The following is a 19,236-nucleotide window of genomic DNA, read 5'->3' on the forward strand; positions in this document are numbered from 1 at the left end:
TTCAACTCATTCACATCAGTTATTCATCACCGTACTGTAACAGCTGTGGTTTGGTCTGATGGATGGACAAACTGTTTGTGAAAGAGTCCAGATAGAAGAATTAAGGATATTGAGAAATGAAAAACAGTTAAATTTTTTATAGGCAACGGACCTGATTAATAGGAATTATGCAAACTTTTATGCTGAGTTTGGACTTGTAGGCTATAGTACTCTTTTCTATTTCTATTAAATTACTACTTTCAGCCTCTAGATGGAGCTCCAGCAGTGACATTTAATTCAGGAGACACCTGTCCTGAACTGGACATCACATATGTCAGAGACGGTCATCGAATTATTGTTCTTGGAGATTATGTTCCCGTGAATTCTACATTTTTAAATGAACATAGTACATTTTTTAATTAAGTGGTCTGTTAACTGTAGGTTAAACCTATAGGTTTATATTTGATTTTTTTTACTTTTATTTTGAATGCGTTAGGCTATAGCTAATCTATATTCATTATTTCATATGCTACTTGTTATACACATTAATGACACTTTAATATATATATATATATATATATATATATATATATATATATATATATATATATATATATATATATATATATTAAAGTGTCATTAATGTGAAATACTAAATCAACTATTCTATTTAAAATTTTATTTTGACAATTTAGTTGAATAATTGAATAACCGATGACAGACAAAGCAGAAAAAGAGAGCAAAGTAGATTGATTTGATTGCTTTTCGGACTAAGAGTTGTTTAATGGGAAGTCCGGCCTATGGAGGATTGTTCTTGTCGCTTAGCAACAGTGACACTGACAGCTGCTGTTGATGAGTGACAGTGTCATTTGTACTAGACTTTTTTTTTTAAAGTTATATTAAACTGTCTGAAAACAAAACAGGGTTCACAAACTGTCTAAATATGTTCACAATGGTCCAGTATACATTATGTATAATCACGTCTTAGTAAGTCAACATTTGAACCGCTTTAAATGTTTTGTTTTATTTTTAGCCTACATATTAGATATTTGAGTAAGTTGAAACTTAATACTTAGGTTTTAAAGTGTAATTCGGCAATTTCTCTCCATGTCTTCACCGGCGCGCAATGAACCCTGGGAGAGGCAAGACGCGAAGGACGCATGTCGAGACCACTGGATTCAGCCTCTGGGACTCAGCAAATGTGTTGATTAGTGTTTAGTTAGATTGTATTACTACTTACAAACACTAGGTGGCGCTCCAGTATATGAATATAAAAGTCATGTTTAACCAGGGGTGTCAAGTCCTGCTCCTGACGGGCCACTGTCCTGAAGAGTTCAGCTTCAACCCCATTTAAACACAGCTGAACCAGACAATCAAGCTCTTACTAGATGAGGAAAGCTGGAGCTAAACTCTGCAGGACAGTGATCCTCAGGACTTGGACTATAAACCGCTATTTTGAATAAAGAATGATGCATTGTGGATCCTGATGGTGTGGTTACCAACCAAACACTGATATGTTGATGGAAACCATCTGGACTGACAGGCTGTAAACCTGTGACCTTTGACCCGCAACATGCAACTCTGAAACATCAAATTACACTGTTCTGTCTGGCGCTTTCATGCATGCAGTATTTTTCGGTCTGTTGCCCCAGAGAGAGACATTGTGGTATAAATGATATTTAGGAAGCTATTTTTTTTGTAAAGTGACAACTAAAAAAAACAGGAAATGACATCACAGATAGGACCCCTGTAGACCCACATGACGGCGTGTGAAGGTCTGTGTATATCTTTAAAATGATGCAAGATATCTATCATATGGCAAGATTAGTTTAGATTCTGCCGAATGATAAGAAACTTCATCATATTCATGATTTTTTGTAAAAACACGCTATACTTCTAAAAACAAGTTTTTATGTCCTCATGTGTATTCCATGAAAATGCAGGTTTGTTCAAATCTGTTGAATGTGAAATATGAGTTTGTGCATGTGAAATGTGTTTAAAAACTGTATCTCTCTAAACTGCACATAAAAATCTTGACCTTTCATCTTTTCGACCTTCGGCGCTGCTAGTTTCAGGTTATTTCTAAAGGTTAGCAGAACCAGAAAACTATTTTTGAGATCACACCTAGACCCACGTCCTGTAACATCTTCTTGTAGAAGAACATATCCTGTTTTTGTCTTTTCACATCTGGAACCAAAACAAATTTACAACATTTTATTAACATTTATTACACATTTTCTGCAGTTTTCATTGAATAATCTTGAATCACATGTGTATCAGTCATACATGTTGCGCTTTTCCTCTCCTTACACATTACACATCTTACTTTCTGTTCTTCACTAAATCATTCATTATAGACGTTATTTTCAACACCTTTCTCCTCATTTGCCTTTGACACATTTAACACTTTAGCATTTGTTATGTAAAAGGAAATCAGTCTGTGAGGTTCATGATAACAGGACAGGAAGGGGTTCACAGAAACCCTCTACAAAATGTGTGTCCATCTATCAGACCTAAACCACATTTCTTTCCAGATCTAAAGGAATCAGACCACTTTAGGTTTCGTTTTGACGCGAAACTGAACTTATAGATTGTGAAAAAATAAAATTAATTTGATGCAATCATTATTCACAAGAAAACCACTGACATGTCTTCTGTTGGTCAGCCTGTACTTACATGTGTAGCTTATATATATATATATATATATATATATATATATATATATATATATATATTATATATTATATATATAAGTTTATATATATATATATATGTACATACATATAGCCAATAGTCTTGTATAGAGAGATATTTAAAAGATGAAATTAAATAAATATGCAACAGCATAAATTAAGTTAATATATATAAATGAAACACTGTCCTGATCAGAACTAAACGACAACACAAAAGCGTTCACTGTCAATCGAGCGCGATCACAAGCGCGGGCACGGCTACGCGCACGCACACACACACTCACGGCGGCGCGCAGAGGACTTCAGAGTTTCGACGTTCGTTATTTCGCTTCAAGTTTACTGTTTAAATGCAGATAGTATTTTAAATATAATAGATTAAATATCTTACTAAACTCAAAAGATCCACCGTCAGCAAAGTTTTAGGAAATTTTCGTTATTTTGCAGAAGTGATGTCTCAGTCAAAGAAAATGCTTAATATGTTGGTTTGGTTCTGTTTGTATTATGAACGCCTGTTTGGTAAGTAAATTGTGTTTTGTATGATACAAGTTAGATAGTTATAAGCTATAAACTAGTCAAAATTATATAAGATAGGACATAAATCCTGGGAAAATCCTCTTGGGGAAGAAATTCTAATAAATTTGCGGGAAAATCCGGTAGATGTAACGTTAGCTGTTTTCGACCAGGTCCAAACTGGTCATCGGCTAGTTGACTAGCTACCATTTTACAACAAAAAAAAAAACACCTTAAAGTGATCTGTTGATGGTCCATGATGCTTTACCAGCTTACAATGATGAGTTTGGACAAAATCTACTATCTAAATAAACTGAACTATTGAGTGACAGTTCATGTTCCACTGTTTTCCAGGTGTGTTTGGTGTTGAGACGGGTGAAATAAAAAAGGTGATGGAGGGAGATTCTGTTACTCTGGATAGTAGGGCGCAAAGAGGTGAGGAACTACTTTGGATGTTTGGACTTCAAGAGACTCTAATTGCTCAAATCAATATGGAGGACGGAGTCTTCTACACATTTGATGAAACTGATGGGAGATTCAGAGGCAGACTGGAGCTGGACTATGAAACTGGATCTCTGACCATCACAAACACCAGGACTGATCATGCTGGACTTTATCAGCTACAGATCATCAGTAAAACGGTCTCATACAAGAAATTCACAGTTTCTGTCTATGGTGAGTATAGAAATGCAGTGTTAATTATTCTTCATGTTATGTTTTATTTGTTAGACTATCATTCTGCACGATTCCTTTTCAAATTAATTTAATTTTAGTTATTTTACTTATTCTAACTTCATTTTTCAGCTCGTCTGCCTATTCCTGTCATCACCAGAGACTCTTCACAGTGTTCTTCTTCTCCATCATCATCAGGATCATCAGTGTCCAAATGTTCATTGCTGTGTTCGGTGTTGAATGTGGGCAATGTGACTCTCTCCTGGTACAAAGGAATGAGTGTATTGTCCAGCATCAGTGTGTGTGATCTCAGCATCAGTCTCTCTCTACCTCTGGAGGTGGAATATCAGGATAAAAACACCTACAGCTGTGTGCTGAACAATCCCGTCAGCAACCAGACCACACATCTGGATATCAGTGGACTCTGTCAGCCATGTCCAGGTACAACCGTGGTGATATTAGCTCATGTTTATTATGCAACTCTGTTAACATTAAATGCTGGGCTAGATGATATAGTAACCAATGTTCCTTGCAAACAGAACATTATGGTGATCAGTTTGTGGAGTCTGTGCATCAAAATTTTAGACGTTATGTGAAAAAGAGAGTCTGTGAACATCTAAATGGTTCATTTAACAAAACTACATACATTGTAAACTCAGTTCTTTGTAAGGTTTCTCTCATGTTTTCCAGCTCCTCTGCCTATGCCTGTCATCAGCAGTGACTCTCCACAATGTTCTTCTTCATCATCGTCATCAAATTGTTCACTGGTGTGTTCAGTGTTGAATGTGAGTGATGTGACTCTCTCTTGGTACAGAGGAATCAGTGTATTGTCCAGCATCAGTGTGTCTGATCTCAGCATCAGTCTCTCTCTACCTCTGGAGGTGGAATATCAGGATAAAAACACATACAGCTGTGTGATCAACAATACCTTCAGCAACCAGACCACACATCTGGACACCAACACACTCTGTCACACATGTGCAGGTACATAAGCTGTGATATTAGAATTGTATCAAGCATGTTGATCTTGAACTTTTTTTCAGTGTTGTGTTTTTTTTTTTATTTTTATTTTTTTTTGTCTTTCCTCAGGCCAGGTCCACTGTTGTGGTTTTACTGAAACTATCATCCGATTGGCTGGCTCTGTTCTGGTGTCCATTGCTACTGTTGCTGTGGTGGTTTATGACATCAGATCTAGGAGATATTATCAAAAGAGGAGAGAGCAAACATCACCTCAATTACATGAAGGTGAATATGATGATGTCACATCAGGTCACTAGGGGGCGATGATGTTGAGATGTATTTTATGTCTCTTAGGAATATACCAGGCATCTCAAAGTCTATGCTTGTTGTCAATCATAAAGAAAAGAAAATCCACAAAATGAAAACTTGAAAACCAATGCTCTTATTAATGAACAGTGTGTTTCATAACTGGTCATATTGCCATCTGGTGGTTGTTTTTGGTACATACAGTTTTGCTTTTAAAGAACAGCTGTATCTGTTATTTCAAACATTTCTTTTACTTTTAATGTAAGTTTTAAGTTAGCTTTTTTTAATGTTTTTTTATTGTTTCATAAAGTTTTTTATTTACAATTGTATGTGCCATGTGAAATTCTTTATTACATTACATGAAACAATGTCTTATTTGAATGCCCCTTGTTCATGTTTTTTATGTATTTTCAGTTTTATGTATGAATTATTGTTACATCAATCAAATTCATTAAAATCTAAAATTGTCATGAGAATGTTTCATGAATATATTAACCTGTAATCCGACTGTCTTGCTCAGCATAGATTGTAATCACATGCTTTTAATTATGCTGGATTAGTTTTGTGTGTTTAAATCACCTGTTTTTTCTTTCTATTTAGATATAGGCCAGCGTTATTACAATTCTTCTACTTGCACCTTTTTGCACCCCATAATAACTATAGAAAAATTATTTTAACTATCCACTTATACGATTATTTTGTCAAAGTTCAGATTCAATCATGCAACCAATTCATTTGGATCATACTTTTTTATGCACATATTGTAGGAAATACTCCATTTATGTAATCTATTACAAAACATCAGAATACTATAGAATAAATGGAAATGCAGGATTTCAAATATATATATTTTATTTCCCATTAGCACCACAACAGAAAACATTTACAACACTATCAAACAGCAAACTCAAAATAAAGTTTAGAGAATTAATTTAGAGTCTATACATGGCCACAGATAATATTAACACAGACAAAATGGATTAACATTTGTTTTGGATTTACAAATATTCTGAGATTCCTCAGTAACATATATTATAAAGTCTTTGGACTCTGCATTTCTTCCTAAACAAAAACAAAGCATCTGTGTACTGTGTAATTATTGATAATTTTTTTACAGGTGTAAATATTTTATGAACATGCATGACATATTCTAAATGAGTGATACCCTTACATGTTCTATTTGTATTAGAGAAAGTAAAAGCATATCTGTTGTTTCAGTGTTTGTTACAGGTCAAGCTGACAGATTCAGGCACACTAATAAATGTCTCTCTTTCCAATCTCCACTCATCAGATGTCAGATGCTGCTGGAACCCTGATGATCATGACTGTAGAAAAGATAGAAAAAGTGGTCAAGATTTCCCTACATATAATACATTTGTTAAAATAACATGTTTTTTAATAGTTTAAATGATTACATGTAATACAAATTTAATTTGATAGCCACAGTAGATGAGATGACTGATTTACGGACATCAACCCTTTGGTTGCAAAATTTAGAATGGGCTGCATTTCTATTAAGACTAGGAAAATCAGACAATAGTGAATTAAAATAAAAAAATGTGAAGTTATGAATACATAAACTAACTTTTATATTCACTTTCATAGAGAGAATCCATAGCATGGCAATATATCGGAAATCCATAATAGGGACATTAGATCCTATCAGACCAAATACTACTTCGTTAACACTATTTATTTGTATTGATCAGACGTAAATAAATCAATATCTAATCTATAATGTGCAAAGTACACTACACCACCTTTGAGGGAGGAAATATAAAGCTGAATTTCACTTGTGTAAAAATATCTGAATAATATCAGTTGAAGGGAACATGTAAATGGAGAATAACAATGGACCTAAGACTGAGCCTTGAGGCACACCACACTTGATCAATGTTACGTAGGACATCTGTTCATTTACAAAAAAAATAACGTGGTAGTTTGCGTACAGATAATATCTTAAGCAGGCTAGAAGCTGTTCAAAAATGCCAATATGACTCTATATGCTCAAGTGAAAGTCATTATATATAGGATCAAATACAGTGCTAAGTAATGCTAAAATATACTATCCAAGTCAAGTGCTAAAAAAAAGTATTTTGACAAGTATAGGCCCATCTGGACTAGCTTTATCTAACCCCAATTTTATTCTTAATTGCATATGCATTTCTTTTGAACACTTACAATTAAACTCAAGATTTCCTCACAATATTTCTCAAAACTGAGACTGATCTCCACTCATGTCCAGACAGCACAGGTGTACATGTATTTTTTTTGGTGCAGTTGTTTTCGCATGTATGGTTTTTGTGCGGTAGGTGGCGTTATGAGTCTGTGTCGTCCCGCGTCACGTTACCTGCCAGACGGAAGATTCAGCCATTTCGAGCGAGTTGTGCGCTCTCTGGAATTTGTAGCCTTTATGGAACGTAAACCATTTTCCACATCGTATATATCTTAAGGAATATCACTTGTAAATCGCAGTCAATATAAAAGTGTTTTGGTCAATCTTTAGCCGTTTTTTAGTAATTGTCGTTAATCTGTCTGGGTGCGGTTGAGAAACGACAGCACGACGGATTTATATGGATATTTATAGCTACGATCTTCACCGTTTTTAAGCTCCAGAAATTCTTCAATCAAAATGGAAAAAGTGTATTTTATGTTTATTGTCTTATTATCCGTGGAGGGTAAGTAGTCATTAAATTTTTTTGTAACGTTAGCTATAACACTTTCGATTCTAATTATTAGAGCCGGAAATAAATAATGCGTATTTGCTTTTATACAAGTATTTTCTTATTCCTTGTGGTTCTTAACGTGCTCATAGCTTTCGCGTTTATTAGGATGCAAGATGGAGAGTGGAAAATGGTGTGTGTCCCTTATTTTGCGCTATTTACCATCATGAAGCCTCAGACACCATATTGGGTTTCAAGTTCAGGCCTTGCGATAATTATTATCAGCCTTTTGGAGATCGATGTCTAAATCACGTCAGGTCTTTGAGAATTACAGTTTATGCGGTTGTGCGATTCAGGTAGGCTAAATTAAATGTATCCTTCTCGAGTTTCTATTCAAGCTTTTTGTGTAGGATATTTTTATATATATATACATATATAAATCAGACTTCCAGCGATGCCAATAGGCCTTACAATTCCATATCAGATGCCGTTTGTATTGTAAATATTTTAATATTTAAAGATGTGGGGCGGTTTGTTGATACAATTTTTTGGATAGTCGAGGCTGTTTTAGAAGACTAGGCCCATGTCTTTTTTGGGTTATGTCTGTTGTTCTTCACCCTATAGCCCACATGTCCTTATTTTTCTCAAATGTATCGTAATCTTAATTTGTTAGCAGCTAACAGCTTTTAAACGCAGGCTACATATGTTGGTGAAATGCGTCAGGGTATTTCATGTAGGCCCATTACGTCGCTAACATTAGTTCATGACGTTGTTGTGGTGTTCAGCTGCACGATCCAGTTTTTCATGCGTGTTTAGAAATTTCGTATAGATTACTGTTGTCAAGCCAGCTTTAAAACTGAATCAACCGCATTATATGAAAATAATAGTAGGCCTATATCTAGGCCATGCGTTATTGGCTAAATTCTAATTCATTATATAAATGCAAATAGTGGAATTATTTGTAATTAACTGTTAATATAATTATTTATTAAATTAACAATAAACGTTCTCTGTTACTAAAAAAATCTGAATTTTGTATATTTTTTGTCATTTTGTAATTTGTTTTGAAAAATTTAGAAAGTAATATTTATAAGTTTTAACATTAACATCTATGCCATGCAGCTGATTTTAACAGAACGCGGTTTTGTAAAAATCAACATGAAATGCCTTTACATATAATTTTCGCGAGGATAGTTGCGTGGTTCTGACAGACTTCAGTACTCAAGGGGGCGATAGAGGTACATTTCTAACATCAAACCGGATGTGTTGTTTTTCAGGTGAGTTTCTATAAACATTCTATTCTTAATATATAGAATATAACTTGATTAGACTAATTTCAAACTCTTGCTCCGCCATGGCATTAGTTAGCGTTAAAAAGTTAACAGAATATCATTACAGTGACTCTGACAACGTGTTATTGCGGTGCGTTATGAATTTGCGTAGCGTTTCTGAATGCAGCAGTGCGTGTTTCGCCCTTGATCTGCTTTTATGGTGGGGACATATTTATAGTCTTTTTATTATTTGCTATGGCTGATTTTTGTCCCCACCACTTTGTAAAAGACTTGTTTTAGTTGAAAAGGGAAGTATAGGTTGCTCCAGGTATTGTTTCTAATGCAAGGAATTGACAAACAGCAGTGCACTTCGTTAGTTTGCATTATAATAAGTGGTGTATTCTAAGTTTGTGATGTTCTGTTGTGGTTTTTCCTCAGTAGTGGATATAGATATAGGGTTGCAATGTTTTTTTCTCTTATTTTTCTGGCATGCAATCAACTTTCCTTTTATTCATCCATGGGATGCAAACAAATATGTGCTTCTAAAATCAACTGATGTACAGTTTATCAAAACTAGGCCAAATCCATAGGTGTGATTCCCAGAGAACGCATGAGCTGATAAATTCTATTCCTTTAATGCATTCTATGTCGATTTGGATAAGCATGTCACCCAAATGCATTAATATAAATGTAATCTATGCATGGTTTATCAAATAAATGTCACAAGATAATTTGTAATTTACCAATTTTCTTAAGATCAAAATATTTTAAATAGAAACACTGCCATTAAGTATGCTATTGCAATTGTGTATATTTAGTATGTCTTGGGTTTTAATAAGAATAATACAAATGGACCAACTAACTCTACTATCAAGACACAGATTATTTTTTTTTTTACAACAAAATGGTTAAAGATTATTTTTAAATCTTTGAGCAAATGTTTCACAGAGACAGACATTTTTCAAAAAGAAAGGTTTAGAATTATGTAAGGGTGAAATAAAGAAAATAATCTTAAATTTTGGTAGAACTATCTGTTTAATAATTATTTAACCTTGAATATTAGCCTACTTTAATTTCATATATAAGGAGTTAAGACACATGACAATTTTACTGTAATAAAGGCTTAGTTCACCCAAAAATGGAAATTCGGTCATCATTTACTCACACTCATGTTGTTCCAAACCTATATGAGTTTCTTTCACCTTGTTGACCAAAAAAATTTTTTTTGATGAATAATGTTAACCAGACAGTTGATGGTAGCAATTACTTCAATAGTAAATATTAGGGATGGGCATTCGATTAAATTTTCTTAGTCGATCGTCGGGAGAATTAACGATCGACTATCGATTAATCATTAATATTTTTATATTCAAATTCATTATTTATTTTTATATTATATACTTTTTATAAATTAAAAATGCAATGAAAATACAAAAATACAGCGCGTTTTTCCTCGATTGGATCTTTATTACAAGATGATCAACTTGTGGCAGTAAAACTGGACGTTCGGTTAGGCTAAACTTGAAGATATATATGCGCTGCGGTGCTCGAAAGCAACGGAACCTGCAGCTGCGAGTTTGCGTTCTTAAACAGAGACCCTCGTTTGTTCCAAAATAATAAATAATAAAAAAAATCATGTTAAACAATAACTTAACCAAAAACATAATAATTCTTAGATCTGACAGGTTTTGTCAAAATGTAACTCAGAACTATCCAAGAACGGAGTCGAGAAAGAGAGTGAGAAAGATTAGCCTACCTACTGTAACAATCAATTCGGCTAGGCTACTTAACAAAGCCTCATAAAAAATAACTAGTAACTCACATACAACTTCTACACCAGTCTACTGATTTTTGTTGAGAAAGATAAGCATGTTGATGACATGATCTGAGGTCAGACGCGACCGCAACCTGACCGTCAAGCCTCGTTTACACTTTCGCCTGGCTCTGCAGCGCGAGTCTCCACAGATTGCGCACGCACCTCCCCAAACAGACGAGGCGTTTATACTCGACGCGCTCGCCTGTGAAACACCGAATACCGCAATGACGTCATTTTTGCCGCGCTCACCTTCGCGCTCGTGCGGACGCGTCGAGTGTAAACAAGGCTTCAGTCCAGCCGCTGAAAACACCCGGTCTGAGGGGACTGACGTTGCCGGGATGCACAGGTACCTCCGCGCTAACTTGACCAGCCCGGGGAACACGTTCACTTTCCACTCACACTACGCAACGCAGCAGCATTAGTTTAATGATAATCGATAACAAATTAACGTGATCGACGAAATTCTTAATGATCAATAATCGATCGTCGATTAATCATGCCCATCCCTAGTAAATATGGAAGTCAATAGCTCCCGTCAACTGTCTGGTTACCAAAATTCTTCAAAATATCTTCCTTTTAGTTCAACAGATAAAAGAAAATCATACAGGGTTGGAACAACATGAGAGTGAGTAAATGATGACAGAATTTTCATTTTTGGGTGAACTATCCCGTTAAGGCCCGTACACATCAATGACGATAACTTATAATGATAGAAATATACTGCCCTACAAAGCAAAAAGGCAGTAACTACGCAGAGTGCAGAACTGAGAAAAATGACTTTAAAGTTATCCTGTCATCCAGCCTAAGTAGTTGTAGGTAGATTATTGGACATGTGGCTGTTTTGTTACTTTATATTAGCTTATTCTTTGTACATATCAATCCTCATATTTAATTTGATATTTTACCCCTATTTTGCAGTTACTGTATTCTTGCTTTGTATTACTTACCAAAAACGTGGCACCATACCAAGGAAAAAGGCAGTAACTACAGATTCTCCAAAAACTATTTTGACACAATTTGGTCTCTGGGTGTGTTAGATACACTGTATTTGAAACAATTGGAACCATTTGTTTTCCTGAACATGGATATACCAAACCCAAACTAATTTGACCATTTTAGGTCAATATTTTCCACCCGGAAGCTGTTCTGGTGCTGAAACGTCTGCTTAAAGTCTCACATTGCTAAGCTGTATCAAGGCCCAAATGGGGACAATTTATTTTGAATAGGACCACAATGTGTGAGTATTAGATTAATGTGTGCCTGGGGGTGATTACATTAAAGTTAAAGCACTGCAAAACAACTTTTCTTTGGAGCCATAATAGGCAAGTTAAACTTCAATTCAACAGAGCAAAACAAAATCATTTTGCCTAAGTGTTTCTAAGGCTTTTCAAACTCTTATGATGATAACTAAGATAAACAATTTGATGATTTTATATGGTGCAGTATCTGTTTCAGTAGGTTTATAAACACAAAGTACTGAATGAAATGAATACATGGGACAGATATTTCAAATGAGTAAACATACATTTAATAGTAGATTGTAGATTATATATATATACATACAGTATATATATATATATATATATATATATATAATGATAATAATAAAAATAATTGATGAACACCACATTTCATATGGTTATTACTCCTCATCCTCCACAACATTGCTCACAGGCAGGGAATACCAAAACACCCTCCTGTTTGATGGCATGAGAGGACAAAGATTACAGATGATGTCTGTATATCATAATATTTCATTGTACAGGGAATAACTTAAAAAAAATACCTGCCGGCTCGCTCTGTCTGCAGAAGTTTGTTTTTGTTGAAAGCATGGATGCTTACAACAGTAAAGAGAAAGATGTCAGTTTTGCTCACAACTCGCTAACTTATCTAAACAGCGGACATAGTCTTTAAACAGCCGCGAAGAGAGTGTGTTTTAAGTTGAACAGACACCCGTCACGTTAAAGAATAACTGTTACACCGATAGCTGTGTTTATGGACAGTTATATTCTCCTGCTGGACAATAACGCCGTGAATGATTAGCCTATGAAAAAAGAAGCCGCCGCTCATGTAGGCTAATAAGAGCGAAGATCACGCCTTCACAGTGGTTAGTGCTCTCCGAGTGCTTTTCTAGTTATTGAATATTTTTTCACCGCTGGTTGGATTATAACTTTGTTACATGAACAACAAAATGATGACATGGCATCGGCGATGATGTGAAGTTACAGAGGATAAAGTTACAGCTAGGAGCAGGGAGGATAAGGTGCAGATAAGCAAAGCTATTTAAAACATCGCCTGTCAATTAGCATAATGCTATCTGAATGGACCTCTAAGAGGAAGTCCCGCCCTGGCGGCTGACAGGTGTTTATATTGTGATAGCCTAGCCTCTAAATGTTTAATCTGTCACTGTACTTCGGGTATTTTCTTTTCAACGCCAGTTCGACCATCTTCTTTCCCCGGCTTTGTGCCATCTCAAACAAAATTTGTGTGAAGTTAAAAGGGCGAAATCGCAAATGTTAAAACCGTCCCGTGAGGATGCCGCAAAATCAGTTGTGTGTGTTCACCATGGCAACAGTAACTACACTGCGCAGCCACACGGTTATTTTTTGTTAGGTAAAACATAACAAGAATACAGTAATGGATGTTACTGTACTCTTGCTTTGTTTCACTAGGGCTTTTTGCAGTTACTGTACAAACGACTACCATTTTCTCCAAAACAACACACATTTGAGATAAGATGTTTTGTCACATAACAAAGGATGCCTTGAATGTCATGAAAATTATAATAACTAATTTTTGACCAAAAATGCAGTTACTGCCTTTTTGCTTTGTAGGGCAGTATAGTTTACTGTAACCATAATGACACAACGAAAATATATTGTCTGAATCACATTCAAAACTTTGTTTTATATTTGTCAATAAAGACATTGAAAGCCAACAAATCCATCCGGCTTAAGAGCTTGAGCATTTAAAGCGACAGACGACAAAACAATAGCATGCAGTTATAATAAACAGAACGACATATATCATCCGCAGGTGTGGATGCTTATAAGTTATCGTTATAGTAATCATTCTTGATGTAACGGGCCTATACTGCACTGCAAAAGGCTATATAAAAGGTATCTTATAGCTGAACATCAAAAAAGCCAGATTTTGACCATCAATATGATAATTTAATCATTTTTTGACACAAGGTAATTTGACGATTGCCTTTTTAATTGTGGTCTATTTTCAGCAACATATGGTTAGTGAATGCATTATGTAAAATTATGTTTAATTTCCAATTGGCCAATCTTTTGTGGAACTATAAAAAAGTTGTTCCCAATCCAACCAGGAAGCATGACGTGTTAAGGCTTAGCAGTTATGAAGAGTTTCTCAAGAAAGTGCCCCTCCCCCAGTAAGAGCCTTCGGCGTTTACATAAAAGGTTGTAACTGATAACTGGAGAAAAGAGGCCCTTCTGTTTTCAATGGAAGTCAGTGGAGGAGAGGCCTCAACATGCTGCTTTTGTGTGGAAACAGCTAATTACTTAAAGGGATAGGTCACCCAAAAATGTTTTTCACCACCATTTAGTAGTATTACACTCTAAATAAGTTAAAGTTTTACTTATTTATCTAGATTAACCATTTTTTCATAATGAAAAAACCTGACATGGCATTAAATTGCAAGCATACATGCTTTGTCTGGATGGAGCATATGGTAGTTAGTAACTAAACCGCATTTTTTCTACTTGAATTGTTACTTATATGATAATATAATTAATATAATGAAATAATTTAACTTTTCATTTAAATTCGTTAAACGTAATAAAAGAATAAGAAAAATGTTGTGTAAAATAGTTTTCGACTACAGCATGTCAGTGCAGGACACTTGACATTCTTCTCAATTTTACGTGAGAGCAAATGAAAAACGTGTGCAAGCTTGTAAACCCTTAGAAATGATTTACACAATCTACAATCCCTGTGAAATGTCCTGCGAACAGGTCATGAACCCCTCGTTCTGTTTTTTTCTTTCTTATTGTTTGTTCTTTGGTGTTTTCATAATGTGTCACTTTCATTTACAGCTTCTTTCGTTTCTCTGTTAGCTCTGCGTTTATTCCAGAATTCTATTGGGCTTTCAGTGGCTATTTAAGTTTTTCTCGGTGTGATAAATTGTGTAAATCATTATCTAGACCGCTGCTCGTTGATGGCGTTGTCACGTGGTACATGTTACTTTTCTCAGCGGTGATTGGAATTAACTAAACACAGAAATATTTGATTTAAAGGAAACGGATTTTAAAAAGAATAATTGTATGGAAATAGCAAGAGCGGGGATTTTATTTTATTTTGAAGTACCTATTCGTGTTACTAATGTATTTAAATAATTATACTTTCATTGTACAAATGTATTTAACAAAGCCAAAACCCTCCAGAGATGTGTATGCTACTCAATGGAGAAATCGTTTTTCTGAACCGTAAAGCGCCCCCTCGTGGAAGAAACTGACTTGTATGGGAAAAACATCAACCGCCCAAAGGGCGTCAAGTCCGCTCTGGGAGAATATCAACGTAAGGAGAAAAACATTGTCCCTGCCTGTCAAATTGTTTAACATATCAGTGTAAATTGTTATTTTGGTCAAGTTAATCCGGTGTATGTCACTAATTCACCCGGCCGTTGATTATACCAAAACTTTTATCAGTGAAATCGTATCATCCACCATTTTTGTGCTATGACAGATCTCTGTTTAAACGTATGGCATTCTACAATGAATTTCCTCCGTGGTGTTGAACTCAAATACAATTTAGCTTCGGTTTATATACAAATATTTTCCTTACCCGTATTTTGGTGACTATCCGTCACATGTAGGTCCTATATAATGCATTATCCACCGCTTCGGTTCTCGAGTTTCTAAACGCGTATAGGTTTCTATCAACATTTTATTTGTAAAAAATAATCCATTACAGCTGTGCTAAGCCGTCTAAATGAATAAACAAAAACAACAAATAACGTAAATCCCTTATTAGTTGATTTATCAGCTGAAAAATATAATCGTCTCTATATACATTACAAAAGCGCTACTGTATGATCCAGTTTCAATTTTAATATCGCAGCCACACAATCGCACACCAGTTTCCGCATTCTGCTCGTCCTCTATCTCGCGAGATTTCATTTAAAACTCTGTTTATATCGAGTGACAGTTTTTGTTTTATTCACATTCAGCCTTACATATTCTACTAAGATTTCCTGAAATGGTCTGTAGATGCTCAATTTAAAGTAGTCTGACCATAGTTTGTTTCCATTATGACATGCTTCATATTTAATGTATAATACATATGTTATGATTTTCAGTGATATAGAATTTATATTTGTGCAACATAAAGGCTATTTAAAATATAAATATGAATGTCTCAAACAAACATAGTAATTTAACAAATAGAGTTCAGACACTGTATGTATAACCACCATATTGTGTATTTATGCACAAGTTTGTCTATATATATATATATATATATATTTTTTTTTTTTTTTTTTTTTTTTGAAAGTCTGTCAGTGTCATATTTAGAGATATATCCATGGCCTCGGACCAGTTCAGTCCATTTTTAGTCCAGAATTGTAGAAACTAAATGTAGACTGTTGAAATAATATAAAACATATGATCTCAGCTGAATCTGTTATATAGGTGTTTTATATGTTTCTGATTGTTCTCCAGGTGTGTTTGGTGCTGAGGCTGATCCATTGAAGACAATAGAATTGGCGGAGGGAGATTCTGTCAAACTAGAAACTTGTGTTACCAAAATACAGAAAGATGATGAGATGGAGTGGAAGTTTGGATCTCTCGTCATAGCTACGATCAAGGCCAATAATGCCTTATTATATGACACTGATGATGCAATCTTCAAAGACAAACTGCAACTAGACGATCAGACTGGAGATCTAACCATCAGAAACACCAGAACCAAACACTCCGGGCTTTATGAAGTGAAGATCGTCAATATCACCCATACAATACACAAGAGATTCAGTGTCACTGTCCTTGGTAAGAAATCAGTGGTTAATTATGATTAAAGGGACAGTTCACCAAAAAATGTCAATTCTGTCATCATTGACTCAAAAAATACTATGGAAGTCAATGGGGTCCATCAACTGTTTGATTACTGACATTTTTCTAAATATATTCCACAGAAGACACACTTCATACAGGTTTGGAACAACATGAGGGTCAATGATGACACAATTTTAATTTTTTGGTGAACTATCCCTTTAACTTATGCAAAAATAAGTTTAAGATATTTATCAAGAAAATGTTAGCATTGTTATCTAAATTGATACTTAAATCCTGAGAAGAGCAACAGAGTGTGCTTTTAATACTTTGAAAATTTCTGGATAATGTTCCTTCATATTGGGTAAATACCAAATACAGAACGTTGCACAAATGTAACGAATCAGACAAAGAATATGAATAGTTTGAATCTGAATATGGAAATATTGATATATATACTTTATAATATATACTATATTTATGCATATATTTAGTATATACCGACCCAGTGCCGAATTGAACGTACGTATGTACAATTTATTACAAGTTAAAATATCAATATATTGAACTAGTGAGATTTAATGTTTTTTTTTTTTAAGTATTATAGAATTATTGTCTGAACACAATCATTAACATCTGTTATTTCTGTGCATTTTGTCCTTGTATTTCAGATGCGATCCCTAAGAAAGTGTCAGTAACGGAGGGCAAATCTGCCATTTTAAAGCATGATATTTCTGATATAGAGATTTATGATGTGATCATGTGGATGTTTGAAGATGGAGAGACTTCCATAGCTCAAATCAACAAAAAGACCAGTAAAAACCCCTCGTATGACAGAGACGGACTGAATCTGGATCCAACTGGATATCTGACCATCACAAACACCAAATCCACAGACGCTGGACTCTATAAACTTAAGGTGACCGGTCAAAACAAAGCGGTGAAATACAGGAAGTTCCGCGTTACTGTCAGTGGTGAGTAGATCCAGTGTCTCAATGTAATAATTGTTTATGATAGTCATGTTTATAACCGCCTGAAGGTTCATGTAAACGCAAGATGCTTGTCGCATGATTTATTAATAAACTGACCGTCTCCCTTGTCCATTGCAGAACCGGGCCTGTCCACAGGTGTTATTGTGGCCATATGTGTTGGTGTTGCTGCTTTATTCCTGTTGGGGGTCGGGATTTGGCGTTACAGTCAAAGACAACGAAGTCCCTATTAACTTCATCGCCACTACATTGAGGACAATCTAAACTTTATTGTACAAGAGTAAGCGTTTATACTATATATACATTGACATTTGTGATTGCTGAAACAATATTTAAATTATTTCACTAAATGGATTCATTGATTGTGTAAATACTAGCATTTTTTTAGTTGTAAGGAGTGATGCATACTTGTTTCTGTGTCTTTCAGATAAAGATTTAGGGAATGGGAAACAGGATCCATTGAAAGGACATCAGTAGTTCAGAGCCTCCGTAAACAAACACGAGTAGCGAACTTCTCTGAATGACTCCTTTGGCATAAACCGAGGAACATGCTTATATGCTTTGTACACTTGCTGGAACGGTTTGCACTACATGTTGATCAATGATCCTGTTATTTTAGGGTACAAATGCATATCATTACCTGTTTTCAGTACATTTATAATCATGTTGGCTGGCGGGACTGTTCACTGCAGCTTTAAAGGTATCAGGTGGCTGTTTTTTTAGGTCAAATGGCATCAACCACAGGTTTAATTTTATTACAAATATTGTTTTCCTAAGTGATTTAATTCATGCTTTAGAGGGCTAAAGAGGGAATTATGTGATGGATGCTTTTCTTCATGTGCAGGATGAGCCTGTTTTTTGGTAATAATATGCACATGCTTATTTGCTTAGTCTTTTTTATTTTCCATAAAGGTATGGAAACTTTGTGCCTCATTTTTGCTCTAGAAGTATATTTTACTGTCACTCTGTTTACATTAGGATAGTTTATGAATAACTGTTGTTTACTTGCCTTTAGTGAACACTGATATGGATGATGAATGTTTCCAGTTATGTAGGCCCACATAATTATTTTTTCTTTTAATGTGAAATTTGAGGTTTTATTGAAACCATTGAGGATTCGTAAGTAATATGAATGTCAACATGATTGCACTTATTGTAATGTCACTGAATGGCTTGAATTGATTTGAGTTTTAGGAAAAAATTTTGTTATACAAATCTCTGCTAGGCTGTGATTGAAAATTATGATTTCTTGCTTTTTGTTGTATATTGGGAAATATTTGGAATAATAAAAAGGGAAAATATATACAGCACCACTACAACTATTTAATCACAAAAAAAACATGACTTTTTATCTTGAAGCTCA

General features: G+C 34.8%; 2 protein-coding genes across 2 annotated transcripts; both read left to right on the forward strand.

Annotated features, from left to right (window-relative positions):
• Nucleotides 1–2,939: 2,939 nt before the first annotated feature.
• On the forward strand, nt 2,940–5,610 carry LOC143735440 (uncharacterized). The gene is made up of 5 exons (XM_077225599.1): nt 2,940–3,188; nt 3,537–3,857; nt 3,987–4,295; nt 4,545–4,838; nt 4,944–5,610. Exons 1-5 carry the CDS (start codon nt 3,122–3,124, stop codon nt 5,129–5,131), a joined length of 1,179 nt encoding a protein of 392 aa, XP_077081714.1. The 5' UTR covers nt 2,940–3,121; the 3' UTR covers nt 5,132–5,610.
• Nucleotides 5,611–7,439: 1,829 nt separating this feature from the next.
• LOC143735473 (uncharacterized) lies at nt 7,440–19,183 on the forward strand. The gene is made up of 5 exons (XM_077225664.1): nt 7,440–7,798; nt 16,555–16,881; nt 17,556–17,858; nt 17,994–18,153; nt 18,301–19,183. The coding sequence occupies exons 1-4, from the start codon at nt 7,753–7,755 to the stop codon at nt 18,104–18,106; spliced, it is 789 nt and encodes a 262-aa protein (XP_077081779.1). The 5' UTR covers nt 7,440–7,752; the 3' UTR covers nt 18,107–18,153; nt 18,301–19,183.
• Nucleotides 19,184–19,236: the final 53 nt, after the last annotated feature.

Source organism: Siphateles boraxobius, unplaced genomic scaffold (genome assembly GCF_051911475.1).
Source record: "Siphateles boraxobius isolate OS27281-9 unplaced genomic scaffold, OSU_SipBor_1 13, whole genome shotgun sequence".
NCBI lineage: Eukaryota > Metazoa > Chordata > Actinopteri > Cypriniformes > Leuciscidae > Siphateles > Siphateles boraxobius.

Bases quoted from the DNA above. Each gene is read 5' to 3' on its own strand.
- LOC143735473 (XM_077225664.1), top strand. From the start codon at position 7,753: ATGGAAAAAGTGTATTTTATGTTTATTGTCTTATTATCCGTGGAGG. The intron at 7,799-16,554 runs GTAAGTAGTCAT...ATTGTTCTCCAG, and splicing joins TGTCTTATTATCCGTGGAGG to GTGTGTTTGGTGCTGAGGCT. The intron at 16,882-17,555 runs GTAAGAAATCAG...CTTGTATTTCAG, and splicing joins ATTCAGTGTCACTGTCCTTG to ATGCGATCCCTAAGAAAGTG.
- LOC143735440 (XM_077225599.1), top strand. From the start codon at position 3,122: ATGTCTCAGTCAAAGAAAATGCTTAATATGTTGGTTTGGTTCTGTTTG. The intron at 3,189-3,536 runs GTAAGTAAATTG...ACTGTTTTCCAG, and splicing joins GTATTATGAACGCCTGTTTG to GTGTGTTTGGTGTTGAGACG. The intron at 3,858-3,986 runs GTGAGTATAGAA...TTCATTTTTCAG, and splicing joins ATTCACAGTTTCTGTCTATG to CTCGTCTGCCTATTCCTGTC.